The 14,952-nt window shown below is 35.4% G+C and overlaps 3 protein-coding genes across 3 annotated transcripts in view; 2 read left to right on the plus strand and 1 right to left on the minus strand.

Annotated features, from left to right (window-relative positions):
- Window positions 1-383: 383 nt before the first annotated feature.
- LOC306880974 (tripartite motif-containing protein 16-like) lies at window positions 384-10,662 on the plus strand (the record flags this gene model as incomplete). The annotated part of the gene is made up of 8 exons (XM_079434769.1): window positions 384-426; window positions 7,280-7,773; window positions 7,928-8,023; window positions 8,157-8,393; window positions 8,660-8,682; window positions 8,810-8,955; window positions 9,157-9,428; window positions 10,390-10,662. The coding sequence occupies 8 exons, from the start codon at window positions 384-386 to the stop codon at window positions 10,660-10,662; spliced, it is 1,584 nt and encodes a 527-aa protein (XP_079290895.1).
- Window positions 665-14,952, minus strand: part of LOC306881703 (heterogeneous nuclear ribonucleoprotein C-like) — a 75,321-nt gene continuing 61,033 nt past the window's right edge. The window contains exon 9 of the transcript XR_013785163.1: window positions 665-766. The gene's annotated coding sequence lies outside the window, so the exon portion shown is untranslated. The remainder of the gene's footprint in view (window positions 767-14,952) is intronic.
- Window positions 13,829-14,739, plus strand: LOC306880975 (cerebellin-1-like; the record flags this gene model as incomplete). The annotated part of the gene is made up of 3 exons (XM_079434770.1): window positions 13,829-14,104; window positions 14,175-14,294; window positions 14,542-14,739. 3 exons carry the CDS (start codon window positions 13,829-13,831, stop codon window positions 14,737-14,739), a joined length of 594 nt encoding a protein of 197 aa, XP_079290896.1.

Consider the following 14,952-nt stretch of genomic DNA (forward strand, 5'->3'; position numbering starts at 1 on the left):
CATCTCTTTGATCTGTGTTGACATACATGAGCAGAACAATGGTGTGGTTCCAGATCTGCTCACCAAGAATCTCCATGTGTTCCAGAACACTGTTTAGATGCATGTTTGTGAATGATTCATGTAGATTGATAACTAGAAGGAAGGCATGTGGAGCAGGACACAGTTCTAAACTGTGCACAATCTCCATCTGGATATACTTTGCACTCTCTGCCAGTGTGAAGCTCTTCCACCATCCTGGTGTCATTACCAAAGTGACAGACCTGTTTTGATTTGTCCTCTGTTTCATCTCACTCTGGACTATCTCTTTGCCCACTTTCCAGTCAATATGACCAAGGATAGTATTAGCTGCAGTGCATTTAAAGTCTGATTTACTGCCTATTATAATGGCCTTTATCTCTGAAAAAGCTGCAAAGTCTGCAAATGAAAGTACATGCATATTTTAACAGATTACATTTAAAAAAATGTGTAGAGACTGTGTAGTCTGATAGTGCATGTGGTTCTTCTATTTAAATAACATTACATTTACCTTCAGTCATTTAGCAGATGCTTTTACCCAAAACGACTTACAAATGAGGACAATGGAAGCAATCAAAATCAACAAAAGAGCAATGATATGCAAGTTTATAATAATTAAAAAGAAAAAGAAAACGGATAGAACAGAAAAAGAACAGAGCAAGCTAGTGCTTGAGGCCTTTTTTGCTTTTGTTAATTGTATAATAAATAAAAAAAGAAATAGATAGAATTAAAAAAAGAATAGAGAAAGCTACTGTTTTAAGAAAACAAGCAGTTAGTTAATGAATAGAGTGCAAGTCTAAAAGGGGCAGTTTTTATATATATATATATATATATATATATATATATATATATATATATATATATATATATAATTTATTTTATTTTTTATTTTATTTTTGTAGTAAGCAATTACTTTTGAAAGCCTCTGACATGACATAATGCACACATTTAATGGTCTAGTTTGCCCTGCTTTGTTATTTTGAGTTTGGAAGGTGAAAAGTCAGATGACATTACTACTTAAATTTGACAATATTACAAGGTTACAAGAAACATTAATTATCTTATCCTCCTATATGTATCCCATTGTAAATTTGTTGAAACCTCCTAGGTTTTAATTTCACTGTAACCGCAATCAGATCTCTTGCATTATACAGTAAAAAAATGTAGCCTCACAAATCATAATACTTATTTGTACTTCCTGGGAATAAAAAAAGATGAATTTAATATATTGATATAGGATGAATATTAATATTTAATTTAAAGTAATTCATTTTAAAAGTCTGGTGACTTTTTAATGAAGGTTATTTGTTCTAAAATTCCCATGACACCTGTAAATCTGTTGCTCTGAAGTAGTTTGCAGTGGAATCTGTTCACATTGCTGCTGCTGTTTTTATCAGTGTTACCATTCAAAATACATTTTATTGCAAAGGTTGTTCTGACCAAACAACATTTTTGTGGTTCATGTTCTTTTGATTCCATAGTTGCAAGTAACTTATGTGCGTCATGATAATACAACCATTCCACATACATAAACACTGAACACTTTGATAATTACATAATATTTATCTTTCACTCTCAGGTACAAAACCTGTCACTGTCTTTTCAGAAGGTACCTTTGTACCCTGCATATAATGGTACGTATTAGTAGGCTACCTTTTGAAAGGGTATTTAATTGGGTTATTGCAAGTTAAAACCAAATAAACTTTTCATGGTAACTGAAGCTTACACTCACCGGTCACTTTATTAGGTACACATCTGTTATGTTTGATAAGATGTTGCACTCTTTCAGTATTTTTGCAATGACTCAACTGTTACATATATTTAAAATATAAAAATTAGGATATCGTAAAAGTGTTTTTTTGTAACATTTCAAAAAGTGAAACTTTCATATATTCTGGATTCATTACATGTAAAGTAAAACATTTCAAAAGTTTTTTTTATTTTTTTTTTATTTTTGATGATTAGAGCTTACAGCTCAAGTCCAAAATCCAGTATTGGATTGCTGCAGTTAAAGCTATTCCTATTCAAATCATCGATCTTATTGTCTCTAGCAAAACAAATCATTACAGCGCCAATTGAACAGTGTTCGACAACTCCCCAATATTTGTTCAGGCTTTAATGTGGGTTGCTGCAGACACCCGGAATTTATGCTGTATGGTTGGACATTTATTGAAACTCAAATGTAAATATTCTAATATTTTGAGATACTGGATTTTTTTACTTTCATGAGCTGTAAGCTGTAATCATCAAGATTAAATTTTTTTTTAATGTATTACTTTACATGTAATGAATCTAGAATATAAGAAATAAAAGAAAATTTAACTTTTTGAAATAAGAAAAAAATGAACTTTTTCACGATATTCTAATTTTTTTAGATGCACCTGTGTATACACACACACACACACACACACACATACATACATACATACACTGTGTTGTTGTAATAGATATTGTGCATTTAACTAGTCCACAACCATTAATCGGTGCACTAATATAACAAAATATTGCCTGCGATGTTCCTCATTTTTAAGATACTCTGAATAAAACCATGTGCTAAATGAATAAATGTCAATATTTTGTTATTAAATTTTATGTAAATCCCTCCTTTTTCAACAAACTACACAGAATCTTACACTAACTGTGGTAACGGAGACCCATTTGGTGAGAGCAGCACTGCAGATTTTCCTGATGGTGAGGAGCTACTTGCTGACGAACCTACCAACATGAGTTCACCTTATACTGTAAGTGCCTTTGTTCTATTCAACATTATACAGAAAAGCTGTTTAACGTACAGCAAAGTGTACTATTTGTCTGCTGTATTTGTTGGGTATTCAGGAGGAGATCATCAAGCTACCTATAGCTGTCTTGAGGCTTATCAATTTCTTAAAATATCCTGTGTGAATTTTCCCAGTCTGTGACCTCCATTTAGAACAAGAAAATATGTTATCGTTGACTGCAGTGTCCATTAAATTAGAATTAAATTAGCTAATTAGAATTGTTCTATTTTTGAGGTATGATTGTTTGAAAGTTCTGAGATATTTGAGTCACATTTATTTGTTTATGGTTGTGTCAAGGTGTAAATGTTTTATATTTTTATTTATAACAATATTAACACTGGTGTTTCCATGAATTGGATTGTGATGTGTATTGACTATTTAAGGTAATTATGTATTTGAAATTTCTATAAATTTTAATTTATATTAATATTCTATACAAATATTACAGAAATTGGGAAATGGTGCCTCAAAGCACCAATGGTTCCTGATCCTGATTATTCTTAATAAAAGAGTTCCTCCAGGAAGAACCACCCCTTTTTAAAGGTTGCCTAAAGGCTCTACAGAGGGTTCCGCCGGTGTGGCAAAGTGAAGAACCCCAAAAGGTGCTTCCTGGAACGTTTAGTTCTTACAGTGAAAGAACCTGTAATTATCACGTGTGTATTGACGAGGCTCACACACATGAATACTGCTATCAGAATGAATTTAGAACAAGAGTCTACTGTATAAACATAAATCTTTTTTTTTTTCTTTTTTGAAAATTGGTTTAAAAATTTTATTATTTTTGTCTCAACTTTTCAATCAAAATGGTTCAGTCTGTAATTACTCTGAGTTTTTAGCTAAGCGTGGGATTCCTGTTAGTCTGAAAGAGTTTGCCATTGTTGCTGATGCAGTGCCACATGAGTTCATGCTTTTTAGAGGTCTTTCTTTTCCAATCTCATGTCATTCTGTGGATCTTTGTAAAACATTTGTTGGACAACAGTGCCTTTCGTCATCCAAGTAAAAAACAATAAGAAAATGAGAGTTTTGTTTCTGTGCCTTATGTAATCTCTTATTGAAATGATTTAGTAAGTGATATTCCCTGGAAGAAAGTTTGGTCATTACCTCACAAATATTTAATTACTAACAAAATGAGAGAAATTGCATTTAAGTTGATTCATAGAATTTCCCCGGATAAGTGCTCTCTTAAAAGACTTCTCCATTATTGTGGTTTCAAAGAACAAGAGATACCCAGAATTTATACTGTATGGATGGACATTTATTGAAACTCAAATGTAAATATTCAAATATTTTGAGATACTGATTTTTGACTTTCATTAGCTGTAAGCTCTAATCATCAAAATTAAAACAAAAAAACTTTTGAAGTATTATATTGAAGAAGTTATATTTAAAATGTATGTTTCTAAGTTACTAAGACACTTTAGGATGTCACTGTCAACAAAATGTGAAATTATCATCAAGTTACGTTTACCACAGGCTTTATTTTACTCATAAATTAAAAAACCCAGTCACAAAACCCCATTGGAAAAACCTTGAAGGAACCTGCAGCAAATAAGTATTCAGGGTTCTGATGTTATCCCTGCACCACTCTAATCCATATGTTTTACTACTTTTACGTACTTTTGTCATTTAGCAGACGCTTTTGTCCAAAGCGACTTACAAATAAGAAAAAGTAACTAAAACTAAAAGTTACAACTCTATAAATACTATATACCCACATATTTAAGAAAATAAAGAAATGAAAATTGTAAATTTCTGTTGAGCATTTTTTTATGCACTATACCTGTTAGACATTCTTTCAAGGTTGTCATCTTTGTTTTTACTTGAATCTCTCTCTCCTCTGCTTGTTTCTTCACATTTCTTGTCTTTTCCTCCATATCTTCAAATAGTTTGCTGTCAATTTTAACGAACTGTCCTTCATGCTCTGCTACCAATCTCTCTATCCCATGAAACAGTTTTTCCACATTTATGGTTAACTGACTCTTTTCATAGCTTCATTCTCTGGTTTCCTGATGGTTTCATCAATCAACTCTCATTTGCCCTTTCCCCATGTACGAGGGATTGTATGTTTGTTTGTTTGTTTGCAAAACCTCATCTTTGGTCAAAAAGTGTTGAAAAAAGATCAAAAGTGAGCTGAAACAGCATAATCATTCCGTACTGTGATAATTAAACAAATATCTATCCTTATTACAAGGATATAGAATATATAAAGAAATTGGAATTAAGTACCTCAATTTATAAAAACTATACTGTATATGGACAAATAAAAATATTGCTTATTTTGTTATATGTTACTTATATCACTAAATTAATTTCAGACATTTTTGAAGACCAAGGAGAGAGAGTGGTCATGGTGAAACGTCCAATCATTTGGTATCTCTGAAAAGCCCTGTATGTGCTCTGTACAGGACATCCAGACTTAAAACTGTGACATGTATAGACTCAGAGAAATTCACTAAAATATAATGTCCTCCTATGAGGCCGCAGGGTCTCATATGAGAGATTAAAGACAAGTGTAAAGTTGTTGCTTTGAAACTTGATGGAAACTTCTAGGTTTTACTTTCACTGTAACCACAATGAGATCTCTCGCATTTGTATTAAGTAAAAGGTTTTGGCCTTATTATATTGATTTGTGCTTCTTAGGAATAAATTAATGTACAACCCTAGTGGTGTTTATACATTTTTTCATCCTCTGAACAATAATGTATACATAGTGGCTTTGTATATAAATTGTTAAATTCTTCACATTTAAGATATAAGAGAAGATATTTTGAAGACTTTTGTGTTAGATGATCAACTGTTCAAAAGTGTATTAAATAGGTTTGTGCCAAACTTTTAAGCATATATGTACAACATGAGAAACACTTACTGTCAGGACGATCAGATTTCTCTCCTGCGTCACAGACTGTCAGTTTGAAGGTCTTGAGGTTTGCTTCAATATCTTCTGTCTCTCCTTTTTTCTCACTCCCAATGTTCTGTTTCTTAGTTCTCAGTCTTTCTCTGGTGTCTCTATTTTAAACGATTAAAAATAATGAATCTTCAAGCATTTTCTGTCTGTTTTTGCGCTTGTACTAAATGTGTCGCTGCACTTGATGATCAGCTTCCTAACGAAAAGTACACTTAGTGCCACTCCTGTGATTGCTTTGCAAGGGTTTTTAGACAAGCAAGTTTGAGTCACAAGCATTTTTTTCACCTTTGGTTTTTTCTAATTTAACTATGTATTAAAATGAAAAGAACACTTAACTTGGAGTAACAAAATAAAAAGACAATGGATGTTAGTTTTATTGTGTTTTGTAACCATAATATCTAATATATATCAGAATATTATATCTTGATTTATTTTACATAGCAATCAGTGTTGTTTAAACAGTTACTAGTTGAAATTAATTTGCTTCCATTTCTTTCTTCCACTCACCTCATAATTGCTTCTGTAAAGAACAGGTCATGTGATGGCTTAGCCGTTCTCTGTGTTGAGAGGTCACGCTGTCTGATTAAGAAGACATTGCAGGGTAAGCCAGCTGCCCCACACGCACACACACACTCTTATGTGTACATTTGGGTTGTGTTTCTTTATGAAATCATCCTTCACACAAGGCTGCAGGACAAAAAAGGTAAGCCTTTTTTGTTTTTGAATGCTTTATGCATTCCAACGCCAGCCATGTAATTGTTACCAACTACATTCATTCAGATCAAGAAGCCACTGAGAAGTTGATCTCTTGTTTTCCCAGTTGCCTGGGTCTGTTATTGCTTGCAAGGAAAACCTACAGGGCCAAATTTGATATAAATTTAAGTGTCATTTCTGTGCGATCAGTGTTGCCAAACAGAATTGCAAAAGTAATGACAGAAACAGTTTCCCAAACGCTCCTCTCATCTCCCATTGCCAATCAAACAGTCTCATTCCAATTGGATGGGTTAATGTAAGGGTGGGTGGTCAGATACTTCAAAAAACTGCTAATTCTAATAATGTCACAGAGCCAGTGTTTACACTTTTTGGAAGAATCAGCCTAAAAAAAGACTGATTTATAGCATATTAACTTCACCTTTTATATAAAAATGTAATGACTTAAATAGAGACTCGTGGGAGATTACCTCATTTATCCAGTAGTCAAATGGAACAGCTTTCTAAAAATAGTTGATTAGGAGACAGATTAACTAAATAGTAGAGCTTAGTTTGAGCCAAATAGGTCTGTATTAATCCGTGTAGCATTTGACTTCTTATGAGTGACCAGTCATTACCTTTCAGTAAGTGCACAGTTTTTTGTTGTATTTTGTGTCATGCATAATATATACACTGGGAGTAAATGGATTTAGAAGCTTTTTTTAACAGCTGACATCAACAAAATTGTATAAAAAAAATATTAAAAAATAAATAAATATAACCATTCCAAACTTATTGATTGAGTCAGTGTAGCTGTGTTGGGCTGGTTGGGATATGCAAACATTTTGGTAAAATATTAAAATTTGTTAACATTTTTAAAATAAATTTGCAGCTGTTGTGGGCTCCATGGAGGAAGAGCACACATGTCCCATGTGTCGTGACCTTTTTGGTCGATCGCAACCCTTTCCCTGTGGCCACAGCTTTTGCCTGGCCTGTGCGCAAGAGGCCTGGAGCCAGAGTACCAGCTGTGGCAAGCGAAGATTTGTATGCCCACAGTGCCTGGAGGAGCAGAGTGTGGTGGTATGTGACTGTTGTCCAGAAGACGAGGGTAATGAGGCCCAAGCTGCAGTGAAGACCTGCCTGCGATGTGAGATCTCTCTGTGTGAGCAGCATCTACAGCTACATCTGCAGCGTCCTGCTTACAGCACTCACCTGTTGGTGGAGCCACTGATGGACGTATCCCGCCGCAGGTGCCCTGCCCATCAGGAAGTATTCTGGTATTACTGCATGGATGATAGGGAGTATGTCTGTCCGGGCTGCATTCTGGAAGGACAGCATGCTCAACACCAAGTCAAAGGGGTGAGAAAAGTGGAGAAGGAATATAAAGTAAGTCATTAGATCTATTATACTGTTGTTTATGAAAAAATCCTGTTGTGGGATTTATTATTGATAATGACATCGCAAATAAACTTTTATTGTTTTTCGGTATAGCAGAAGTCTCGTACATTCACAGGAAATAACTCTTCTGTAATGTGTATAGGTCAAATTACAGAGCCGGTTTGAGAAAGCAGAAGGGAAAGTAAAGCAAGTTGAAAAGATGCTTCAAGAACATCAGAAAGCTTGTCGCAGCATCATAGTAAGTTTAAGCCTCTTTGGAATCTCATATTCTTTCAAACTAAATATTCCCAACCTGAAATATAAGGACTGGTTCTCATAACGTAACACAACATGCATGCATTACATATTATGTGTGTGTGTGTGTATTTAAGGAGGACTCCTCTGTGAGTGATGTCTCCCAGGTGTTACAGATGGGTTCAGCCCTGCAGGCTCAGGTGGGCCGACTGGTGTCAGCCGTGATTAAAATCACAGAGCAGGAGAGACAGCAGGCCTTGGTGAGGGTGCAGGAAGAGTGCAGCAGAGTAAGAGAAGATCTGAACCAAGCTGAGAGCATCCACCGCTTCTTTGGCTCACTGCTGGATGAGAGCGACCCCTTCCTGCTTATCTGGGTATGAGGATGTAAAATTTTCTAGATTAAAAGCATATCGAACCTCATTCACCATATTCTGATAAAAAGCTGATATTTTATTAGTTATTATTTTATAATTTTAGTTAAATAATATATTCTATAAATACATTCCATTTAAATAAATATATTCTAGTAAAATATGGCATATTAAGTCTTATCAAATGTAGACCTATGTATTTTTAACATTGTGTGTTTAAATTCAGATGTCGTTTAGATTAAAGAGATTCAAATCCTAACTTTTCACAGGTATTCCAAACAGAGGATTCACAGTAAGTCTTTAGATAAACCGTGATTGTTTTAGTGAGTGTCATAGCAAAATCTTGTCATTTGTTGTATGTTAGGACGTAAGTGTGTGTGAATCTTTTACTGTATTAGTTGCTCTATTCTTCTTTGTAGGATGATGGCAGATCTCAGCTCACCTCTATTCACACCACCTCAGCCCAGCATGGATATGAAACGTGTTTTAGAGAATGTGGAAAATAAATATAGAGAATTCATAGCTGAGACCCTGCGCTGCCTAATTGAACTCAAGAGAGATCTCTGTAAGTAGGGCTATTAATATTAATACAGTCCGTGATGGGCCCTGATCCCACATTTAGATTTTTTAAGTAATATAATTCTTATTATTGATTCTCAGCTAAGTGAGCTAACCTAAGAATCAATATTTTCAGTTGTCATTTGCCTGGTTTAATAGTGCCATCTAGTGGCTACATTTCTAATGGCTGTTTTTCTTTGTTATTAAGTAAGCAGCCCATTAACCATGGACAAAAACTCAGCCCATCCTCTCCTAAACATCTCTGAAGACTTACGGACAGCGATGAGGGTCAAAAACCGCTTGTCTGTCCCTGAGCATCCTGACCGCTTTGACCACTGGTCTCAGGTGGTCTCCTGCCAGATATTTTCTTCAGGAACGCATTACTGGGAGCTGGAGGTGGAGGGTTTCTGGGATATAGCAGTGGCCTACCACAGCATTGGGAGAAAATCAAAAGAAGGCACAGCCTTTGGCTGCAACAAGGTAGATTGTGACCCTAATATACACTTTTTGATGCCAAATACGATGATCTTATCCTCTGTGACCAAATTCTTAAAATATAAATACACCCATATATTTTTTATACATAAAGACCCATATATACTGTGAAAAACAGAATATAAATGTGAAAAATACAATCATAAAAATGTTTATTTTTTTTATTATTATATTTTTATTTATTCTTTTTATTACGTTGATGTGGTGTCGTTTGTGTGTGTGACGATAGAATAAAAAAGTGATTAATTTTATTTTTTTATTAAGTATTTAGAAAGCAGAATGACATGATAATCGTCAAATTTAACCAAATTTTAATAATAAATATTGGTAGTAGTACTACTAGTAGTAGTAGTATTTAATTATTAAAATACGTGACCCTGGAGTAGTGCGTCATAAGTAGTGAGGGTATATTTGTAGCAATAGCCAACAATACATTGTATGGGTCAAAATGATCGATTTTTCTTTTATGCCAAAATTCATTAGGATATTAAGTAAAGATGATGTTCCATGAAGATATTTTGTAAATTTCCTACTGTGAATATATCAAAACTTAATTTTTGATTAGTAAAATACATTGCTAAGGACATCATTTGGACAACTTTAAAGGTGATTTTATCAATATTTAACTTTTGTGCATCCTCAGATTCCAGATTTTCAAATAGTTGTATCTCAGCCAAAAATACATCAATGGAAAGCTTATTTTTTCAGCTTTTAGATGATGTATAAATCTCAATTTCAAAAAATTGACCCTTATGACTGGTTTTGTGGCTCGGGGTGACATATATATTTTTTGCACAGGGTTTCTCTGAACATTTCTCAGAAAACTGAGAATCTTAAATCAAATTATATAAAAACTGAATTTGTTTATTATTCTATTTATATCATATCAGAGGCTTAATCCATTATGTCCTATGCATTATGATTTTCTGTTATCTATCTTACTCAGATATCCTGGAGCCTGACACAGCAGCATGACAGGAAACTTGCTGCCTGGCACAACCGAAAGAAAACCCACCTCTCTGCAAAAATGTTTGGCAACCATTTGGCAGTCACTCTGGACTATGATTCTGGCTCCATCACCTTTTCAGAAGTAGGTTCGTCATCCACCCTGATCCCTCTGCACAATTTCAGCACCAGATTCACCCAGCCCATATGCCTAGGCTTTGGCCTCTACAAACCAGAGCTGAACAGCAGGGTGACCATCCTCAAGAAAATATGACGACATTTACATCTCGGATTTGGGTGAAGACAGGAATTGACAGTGCTATTGAAAATTTTATTTCATAAAGAGTTATATGTTTCTTGAGGGATATATGATGCTCAGGCTGAAAAAATGGACTTTAGTTCTCAAGAATCAACAAATGCTCCAAATATGTACATGGTCAAAGATTTTTTAGCATGTTTTTTTTTTAGCATTTTTAGAAATTTTAGCATTTAATTTTTTTAATAATCAGTGTCAAATCTTTATTACTAGGTATTTCATCTTAATGCTTTCACTGTAATTTTAAGGGGAACTGAGATCCAATGCATCTTTCCCCAATAACCGATAATCAAAATTAGCAAAATATAAATTTCAAATATTTCCTTTTAGTTTGGTGGATATATTGCCAGTGCCCTTTTTTTGAAGGCTCTTAAAATGCATTTAAAATATTTAATATTTTCCATGTCAGCAGCTTTTCTCAGGAAAGACACCATAGTGAAGGGATTGGGATCAGCCAATGAGCAATGTCAGCTGTTATGTACAGTTCATGTGGCTCAAAACGTTCTGTGTTTTCGTGAGCAAAAAAATTTATAATATATATATAATAATAAGAATTATATCTATATAGGGAAGTTGTGGCCTAATGGTTAGAGAGTCAGACTTGTAATTCAAAGGTTGCAGGTTCGAGTCTCGGGCTGGCAGGGATTGTAGGTGGGGGGAGTGAATGTCCAGCGCTCTCTCCACCCTCAATACCACGACTGAGGTGCTCTTGAGCAAGGACGCCGCAGCATTGGCTGCCCACTGCTACGGGTGTGTGATCACGGTGTGTGTGTATTCACTGCTGTGTGTGTGCACGTTGGATGGGTTAAATGCAGAGCACGAATTCCGAGTATGGGTCACCATACTTGGCAGTATGTCACGTCACTTTCCCTTCACTTTCATATATATATATATATATAAAATAAATAAATAAATCATGTACTGTCAAGTTGTCCTGCACCAGCTGATTAACAACCATTGAGATGAAGCTTTCTTCTGTTATTATAGACTTCACTGTTGGCAGCCCTTCCTTCAACATCTACTGTAGGTTCGGGTATCCTTACTAAAGCAGTGCAGCCATTACTTTGTTTTTAAAATATGCACACAATTTTAAAAATAGCCCTTTAATGGACTGGCCATTCGTTCAGGGTTTTCCCACCTTTAGCCCAAGATGCTGGCATAGGTTCCAGCACGTCAGCGACAGAGGATAAGTGGTTGGATAACAAATGGACAGATGAAATTTGACAAAATATAAGCACAGTTCACTCTTCTTTAATTTATTGGTTTTATTTATTGTGATTTTCAAAAATAAAAAGTATTTAGTGTATTTGAGAAATCTGAAAATTTTCTTTTTCATTATATTATCCTTTGTGTCCTTATACTTATGATCCTTGTGGATCAGTCATGTTTTGTGGAACACTGGGTCATGTTATGGTTCCTGTTTTCTTCTATATGCTTTCTACTGACTGTTGGCTATCATTTACAGCTACAAATGCCAGATTGGCCATGCTGTTTGCATCAAAGAAAGATTACATGGATTATTAGAGAAAGTGAGAGAGAGGGAGAGAGAGAGAGGTGAAGCCGGTGGAGTGGGTGGGAAGGGGAGGGTCTTGAGAGACAGGATGAGTACAGGAAGATCTGTAAGCTGTCAGATTCAGTGTTTCTCTACAGAAGCTTTGGCACTTCGCATCATTACACCTGGGAAACCGAGGGGCAGCCCACTAAATCAGGTAATTTTGCTGCTACTTCTTACTACAAAAGCTTAAGAACTTCATTTCATCTTATGTTACTTCAGAGGAAAGAAGCTTTAGTAAAAAAAATAGTTTATTACACAAAAAAGGTATTTTTGTCTTGTTTTCTTGTAAATTCATCTGTTTTTTTTTTTTTACATTAGATTTATGCTTTTATAAAAATAATAAGGTAAGAAAAATTATTATATATTTTGTTAAAGAAAGTCTATATAAACTATAATAATAATAAAGGATATTTAGATATTTTTACATGGAAACAAAGCAAAATGAAATGAAATTAAGATTTATTTTTTATTTATATATATATTTTTTTTTGGAGTTAGGTTAGTACTGTAAAAAGATTTTAAATAACCTAAAGTTATTATAAAATGTTTATAATTAATGCATTAAAATTTGGGGAGAGTGAAGTTTTGTGAAGAAAATAAAGCTGCCTTGTAAAAGGAGTGGATAGCATTCAAGGACAGCACTGAGTTCTTCAAAAGCGCACAAACACTGAGGTTTCATTAAAGACCAGACGCAAAGAAAGCTGACCTTTGTAAATGTCATTGCTTCATAAAGACTATAAACATGCCTTGAATAGTAAATTAATGTGGTGAGTTGTGCCACTTAAGACCTGATTTAGACATACTTTATCTTCAAATTCCGAGATGTACATTCTTGGGTTTCAGGACTTTGCATATTGTAGCCGTTTTAGCGTGCCAAGGCACTGAGGAGAGAGAGGAGGTTCAGCCAATAAGCACCAGCAAAGGAGAGAGCTAGAGGATCTGCGTAGGGGAGAGAGGTCCTGCATGTTGTGGAACGTCAGGAGGGAAGTGAGAGCGTGTTAAAGACAGATGGTCTCTCAGTGGAGTTGTTCTTTTTTCTCTCTCTTTTTCTCACTCTCTCCTGGATGCTGCTCCCCTCAGCTGAAAGGGATCCAAAGTGTTACCTCATGATCTTCATCCTTCACTGCTCCTCTTCCTCCTCCCCCACACAAGCATACCTGTTGGCTTGCACAGCTCCTCTTATCCTCTCCCTCTCTCTTTGTCTTCTCACAGGTTGGCTATGATGATGGATTTTTTTCAGGATGATGAGAAACCTCTAAGTGTCCTTGCCTTTGGTCCCCTACAGGCAATTTAACAAGCACAGAAGTAGCTCTTCTTTGGGAAACTGTGACAGACAGGAGGGTGACGACAAAATAGCGCGAGAGAGACAGAGAAAGAGTAAGTGAGGGTGAAAGACAAAACCAAGGATTTAAAGACCTATAACTTTTACAATAGCTCACAACTTCACAGTTTTTGAGGATCCTTCACTTTTTTTCCCTCGGTTTCCAGAAGACGACCTACTCGATCAAATTTTAGGGAACATTTGCACCTAATTTCATCTGAAATATCACAAGCTGAAATAATAAGACAATGCTGCCTGTCTCTGGGTTGCCAATGCTAATACTAGCTACACTTCTGCTAATTGGCCCTCTGGTGGTCAGAGGACAAAATGACACGGAGCCCATAGTACTGGAAGGTAAATGCCTGGTGGTCTGTGACTCCACACCCTCTTCAGAACCAGCTGGTAATGCGCTGGGGATGTCTGTGCGTTCAGGTACCGGCCGTGTGGCCTTCTCTGCCACAAGACAAACCAACCATGAGCCCACAGACATGAGCAATCGCACCATGATAATCTATTTTGACCAGGTAAGCAATCTTTACACATTAAAATATTTGTATGTAGATTTGCTCTGTTTAATCGGTCAGTTTTTGTCAGATCTTGGTGAACGTTGGTGGTCATTTTGACCAAGAGAGCAGTATCTTCCTTGCTCCGAGACGAGGGGTGTACAGCTTCAATTTCCATGTGGTGAAGGCATACAACAGGCAAACCATACAGGTGCATACTACATATTGTTTTCTTGCGCTCTTAAAAATAGAGGTTCTTTATTGCAGCTATGGTTCCATGAAGAACTGTAACATCCATGGAACCTTATTCTATTGCACAAAAGGTTATTCATAATGGAAAAAAGTTTCACTCTTTGAAGAAACTGTTATTTTAAGAATTGTTCACTGAAAGGTTCTTTGGGGAACCAAAAATGGCTCTTCTATGGCATTGCTGTGAAAACTTATTTTCCTATTCACAGGTGAGTTTGATGCTGAACGGATGGCCGATGATCTCAGCCTTTGCTGGAGACCAGGATGTGACACGAGAAGCAGCCACAAATGCTGGGCTTGTGATCATGGAAAGAGGAGACAAGGCTTACCTCAAGCTAGAAAAGGGCAACCTAATGGGAGGCTGGAAGTACTCTACTTTTTCAGGCTTCCTGGTCTTTCCTTTATAAAGGACGATTGTGTGAACAGCTGGGAGATGAGGAGGAGATAGGGTGACATGCTCTCTGGGGATTTTTATTTTAAGAAAATGGAAGTCACAGAAAAGGTCATATTTGTTCTTAATATTAAACCTAAAAGTGACAGAGCAGAGAAAATGAGATTTTAAATATTATAATTTATATTTTATTTAAAAATATAATTAAATATTATTGAGAACAAGATTT

Source organism: Barbus barbus (assembly GCF_936440315.1).
Source record: "Barbus barbus genome assembly, chromosome: 15".
Classification (NCBI taxonomy): domain Eukaryota; kingdom Metazoa; phylum Chordata; class Actinopteri; order Cypriniformes; family Cyprinidae; genus Barbus; species Barbus barbus.